Source organism: Gekko japonicus, unplaced genomic scaffold (assembly GCF_001447785.1).
Source record: "Gekko japonicus isolate JY-2015 unplaced genomic scaffold, Gekko_japonicus_V1.1 scaffold591, whole genome shotgun sequence".
Lineage (NCBI taxonomy): Eukaryota > Metazoa > Chordata > Lepidosauria > Squamata > Gekkonidae > Gekko > Gekko japonicus.
The window spans coordinates 842942-848768 of NW_015171521.1; the positions used below are offsets into that span (position 1 = coordinate 842942).

General features: G+C 45.8%; 1 protein-coding gene across 1 annotated transcript in view; it reads left to right on the forward strand.

Annotated features, from left to right (window-relative positions):
* The window catches only part of TBC1D22B (TBC1 domain family member 22B), a 71273-nt gene that overhangs the window by 13112 nt on the left and 52334 nt on the right, over window positions 1-5827 (forward strand). The window contains exons 5-7 of the mRNA XM_015419450.1: window positions 14-84; window positions 880-1008; window positions 1850-1915. Of these exons, the coding sequence (XP_015274936.1) occupies window positions 14-84; window positions 880-1008; window positions 1850-1915 (266 nt within the window). The remainder of the gene's footprint in view (window positions 1-13; window positions 85-879; window positions 1009-1849; window positions 1916-5827) is intronic.

Consider the following 5827-nt stretch of genomic DNA (forward strand, 5'->3'; position numbering starts at 1 on the left):
TGTCCATGTGCAGATGAACTGAGGAAATGCAGCTGGCCTGGCGTCCCCAGAGAGGTTCGGCCTGTGACGTGGAGACTTTTATCAGTGAGTGCTCATGCTGCATACCTGGGCTAGCGTTATTTGCATACGTCATATGGGGGGGGGCCCTGCAAGCATTATAACTGGATGCACTGGCAGTTGCCTGTGCTTCTGTTTAAATCCAGCAGGTTTTTCTCAACCCTGCTGTTTGAAATTCTTTAGCTGGAGAATAATTTCAGAGAGTAGCCAATCCAGTAGCACCTGAGAGACCCAACAAGATGGTCTCTAAGGTGCTGCTGGATTGGAACCTAGCTCTTTAGCTAGAGGAGCAACTGCAAAACATATCCTTTCTCATTGAGTTGTGGTCAGTTCCATAACGTAGCATTGGTTATATGCCTAGTTGAGATTCAGAAATAACAGTAGTGCAGTGTGCTAGTTATGCTTAGTAAAAGCCTGCAACTGTTATGTCACTGGATTCTGGAAGATGGCCCTTTACAAAAATTGAGGACGAATATGTGAACATCACATGTTTGGGCTCAGAAAAGCTTTTTCTAATTAGAAGTCTCTGCATGTTCATTAAGTTGCCAGATACAGTGCAAGGCAATCTCCTAATGCCTTTAAAAGTTTTGTGTGAAAACTTCAACAATGCAGTTTCTCCCACCGCAGCAGTTCTAGGTTGAAAGAAATTACATTCTCCCTACAGTTCTTAAAGGTCTTGGAGTTTCATTTCTTACCAAGTATCGCAGCCCTTATTAGAATACTTCTCCTGATGCTTACTGTCAGCTAGGTGGAATAGGTAAATGTTAATTACAACAAAAGGAAGGATGGATTTTGCCTTGACAAGTCCCTGTTCTGCTGTAGGGTTATCTCCCTGCCAACATGGAGCGGAGGAAACTGACATTGCAGCGCAAACGAGAGGAGTATTTTGGCTTTATTGAGCAGTATTATGACTCTAGAAATGAGGAACACCATCAAGATACATACCGGCAGGTACCCAGACACCTACTTCATACTGCCTGACCTCATCGCGTAGTATCCTGAAGGGCCTGGGGATTTCATGAGATGTGACTTCCTTAAGAGTAGCCCTCTAAATTTTCCCCATGAGCTCTGTCCACTATTGTGGTGAGCCTATATGCTACAATGTTATGGCACAGTGTGGGTTCAAAGTTTGTTGCCCCAAGTATGCCGATACAGCACTTGACCTGAACAGCAATTCTAAAGGGAAGTATTGCCCTGGTACTTGAAGTTACCATAAAGCTATTTTTCTAAAGGTCTCGTTTGGTGTAGTGGTTAAGTGTGCGGACTCTGATCTGGGAGAACCGGGTTTGATTCCCCACTCCTCCACTTGCACCTGCTGATGTGACCTTGGGTCAGTCACAAGCTCTGGCACAGCTGTCCTTGGAAAAGAGCAGTTTGTGTCAGAGCTCTCTCAGCCCCACCCACCTCACAGGGTGTCTGTTGTGGGGAGGGGAAGGGAAAGGAGGTTGTAAGCCGCTCTGAGACTCCAAGTGAAGGGCGGGGTATAAATACAATCTCCTCTTCTTCTTCTTCGTTCCCATGCCAGATGCTCCCCCTTGCTTTCTAAAGCAGGTTGACATGTACGTGCTGACCTCCATATTGAAATGTCTGCTGTCTTTCACTGAAGGGTCAGCAAGCAAGTACTGGGGTGGGAGTGGTTGGTGAATTAATCAACATGTCCTCTGTGTAAAGTGCTGCTCTGGTTTGGACCTCAGAAGTATTTCCCCCTCTTATGGTAATTGGGCAAATGAGCTCAATAATCCCTAATGTTTTATTATTTATTATTATGATTTGGTTTTTCCATCCCTTTCAGATCCATATAGACATTCCACGGACAAATCCCCTCATCCCTCTATTTCAGCAGCCGCTAGTTCAGGAGGTGAGAAAGTTTCTTTTTCTAGCTTTCCCTCATTGTACTTACTAGCCTAAGCTGGTGGTGGAAGATCACTTCCTGGAGGTGCCACCTATTGTCCTCTGTCAGTGGAAGAGGTTTCCTGGTAAGGGCTACTCCTCTCATTTCACTCTGAAGGTGAGCTTGTGCTGAGATCTTGTACAGCCCTTCTGTTTCTAAGGATGTAAAATATGAAATGTTTAAATGATCTCTGTTTAGCATTTATATGTTCCTGCAAATATTCAAGCAGCCAACTTAGAGCATCACCTGTTCCTGGCTGCTCGCTCCTCTTTACATGGGGAAGGACATATGGGAGGAATGTGCACCTTGCTCAGAGTGACTACAGCAGCACGCTGCAGTCTCATATTGAGCAAGCATGGGAACAGGGAAGGAGACACAGTGGAGTTCTTTCTTTGGACTGCTGTATGTCTGTATGCCCAGTTGCTTGCTTGCAACTGCTGCAAGGGCTGTGTGCCTTGGCATTGCCCTTGGCCATCCCTCCTTTGCAACTCTTTTGCAAGAGGCTGCTTGTGGATTTTGCTCTGTTTTCCCCGCATCTAGTCTGTTACTGAAGGTAAGACAAGTTTACGCAGATGTAAATCCTGTAACATCCATTGAATTTCCATGAGTGTTACATGAAGTATCCATTCGCATTCCTATCCATTCATGGAACAAGCGATATCTCCAGTTCTTACACCGTCAGCTTCAGTGCTGGTACAGAGTGCTCCCATTCGGACTCCCCTTGGCCCCATAATCATCATGGCTGCCTTGGTGGCCTGTCCTCACCATGGGGAATCAACATCTACCCATACCTAGGAGAAGGTTGCTTAATGCTCCCCCTCCAACCAGTAAAGGACCTAAGAAGTCCTCACAAATAGATGTTGTCTGCAAACTTTTGTGTTAGTAATTAACAAGTAGAGTTGTCTCATCCCGTTTCAAATCTGAACACATCTTTGCACCAATGTGTATCCCAGAACAGTATATTTCCCACCAACTACAGTAAGCAAGTTACAGGATGTCAGCCTGCAAATACACCATAAGACTATATTCAACCTGATGGCTCTTGCAAAAGTTTGGGACCCCACGATTGTTTACATTGACACAGGACGATTTTTCCATTTCCAGACAACACAGCCTAGCAGCAGTGGTTCCAAGTCCCAGTACCTTCAGAGATTCACTGCACTCTCTCTGTTAGGGGCTTCACATTGAGAACCTTCAAACAGGCAAGACTGCTCAGGGATCCAGCCCCAACTGAAATCACCATAGCTGTCAGCACAACTGGATGGGGTGCTCACTGCCTAATCCTCCTAGCCCAAGGAAAGTGGTCACTGACTGAATTCAATCATAGCATAAATAGTTTGGGGCTCAGGTTGATCAGACTACCCTTTCATGCCATGAAACTCCCAGTGGAGAGAAGACACTGACAACAACAAAGCAAAAGCGCGATCAGTCTCCAGGATAGGACAAAGTCACAGTCTTTCAAACAGGAATGCTTTCTGCTGTTGCTGCACTGGGGATAATCCCACACCACGGGCATCTCAGCCCAACAGTAGCAAACGCAACACCAAGGCCAACTGGCTGAGCCACTACACTGGGCCAAAAGGGGTTTTGGAGCCATTACTTGAGCTGCCAACACTAGACCTCTTTGCCTTTTTGTGAAGATCAAGCTTCTACAGGCACACTCAGTCATCCCTGATCCAAATGCTTGTTATATGCCTACCACCCTCCACTCCCCCTATATTGTGAGGGTCTTCAACAAGGTCAACTAAGAGAGGGCAGAATCAGTATTTATAGCTCTCTGTTGGCCAAGTGGTAGCCATGGCAGTTCAGCTTCCACAGACCCTTCTAAGAACATGCAGCATCTTCTTCCAGGACTCTAACAACAGCTCAACCCAGACTTGCTCTGTTTCTTTGCCTGTAGACTGAAAGGAGGTTGCTAGAAAGGAGGTATGAGGAAAGGCTGAAGGAGCTGGGTATGTTTAGCCTGGAGAGGAGACGACTGAGAGGTGATATGATAACCATCTTCAAGTTCTTGAAAGGCTGTCATATAGAGGATGGTATGGAGTTGTTTTCTGTTGCCCCAGAAGGTCAGACCAGAACCAACGGGTTGGAATTAAATCAAGAGTTTTTGGCTAAACATTAGGAAGAACTTCCTGAAAGTGAGAGTGGTTCTTCAGTGGAACGGGCTTGCTTGAGAGGTGGTGGGCTCTCCTTCTTTGGAGGTTTTTCAAACAGGCTAGATGGCCATCTGACAGCAATGCTGATTCTGTGAACTTATGCAGATCATGAGAGGGAGGGCAGGAAGAGCTGCATCAGTGCTTAGTTCTTGTGGCCCTTTCTTACACGCCCAGGGAGATGCTGATCGCCACTTTGGGGTCAGGAGCAATTGTTCTACAGGCCAGTTTGTCTGGGGATCTTGGAGGTTTTTCGTCATCTTCTGGGCGTGGAACAGTGGTCACTGGAAGTGTGGGGGAGGATTTATGATTTTCCTGCATTGTGCAGGGGGTTGGACTAGATGACCCTGGAGATCCCTTCCAATTCTATGATTCTAAAATGCTTCTGCTATTAAATACCAGTAGTTAACACATTAGTGGCCTCCAGAAGGCTCTCTTCAAATGGGCTCTATGAGGCAGCATGGAAGGCATTTACCAGGTATGCCCTTGCAATGTATGGATTTCTAAACAGCAAAAAGGGATTTCATCCAGATATTCTTAGAAGATAAGCAGTTACCCTCACTACCATCAAAAGACCAGGAAAGGACTCCTTCTCTCCATTCATCCTTATATCTGTGGGTTCCAGAATGATGCATCCTTCCTCAGCCCTCCTGTGGGTACACGTTTTTCCCACATGGGACGTAACAAGGTCCTCATGACCCTCTACAAAGATCCTCTGGAGTCCATCAAACAGATGCCCCCTCCAGATTCTCTTCTACAAAGCTGCTTTCCTGATCACTGTCACCTCAGTCAGAAGAGTACAAGAACTCAATACTTTCTCTATAAGAAAGGAGCTTGGCCTTTCCACAGAGACTCTGGGGATGAAGGTGGGGTTGGTTCACAATACCACTGTGAATTCCCTGTTTCATAGAAGCCAAAAGCTAGTACTCATTTCAGCCCTCATTCAACCACCCCCATGGGAGGTAGTGGCACAAATTGGACAGGAATAGAGGTTTTAAATATACACCAATTGCACAGTAGTATTATAATTCTTAGACACCTTCTTTGTTCCATTTTATACATACATACATACATTTTTGATTTCTATACCGCCCATTACCCCCAATGGGTCTCAGAGCGGTTTACATTGAACTACTTCTGTAGTTTGTTACCTGACTAGGGCCACAATTTTTCCGGGGAGGGGGAAGGAAGGTCTTTAGAACTATGATTGCTGGGTGGATAAAAGCCTGTGTTTTCCTGACATGAGAGACCCAGCATATCCTGATTCTTACCACCCATTCAACCAGGGGTACAGCAATCTTGGCAGTCATTTCCAGACATAGCCCCTTGGAGGTTTGTAGGGCAGCTACCAGGGTTACCACCTGCAGATTTGCCAGGCACTACAAGCTCGATGCTTATACCTCAGCCATTCAGCAGATGGGCACTTCAGTGAATTCTTCCCCCATATGCTCCTTGGGCATTTCCCACCCAGGATGACATCGCTTTTCTACATTCCTCTCAAGGACATTCTCCTCCACTGATGGAAAAATGAAACATTGGGCATACCATGAGGGTTTCTTTGCATTGGAGAGAATCCTTCTCTATGGGGATTGTGACCAGAATCTTACTGGGAAATGGAACCTGTTTGGGTACTGTAAGGATCATAAACAAAAGCGATAGATTACCTTATATATAGATGAGGCATTATCCTCTGTAGTTTTGTTTACTTCATATACTGCCTTTCCTG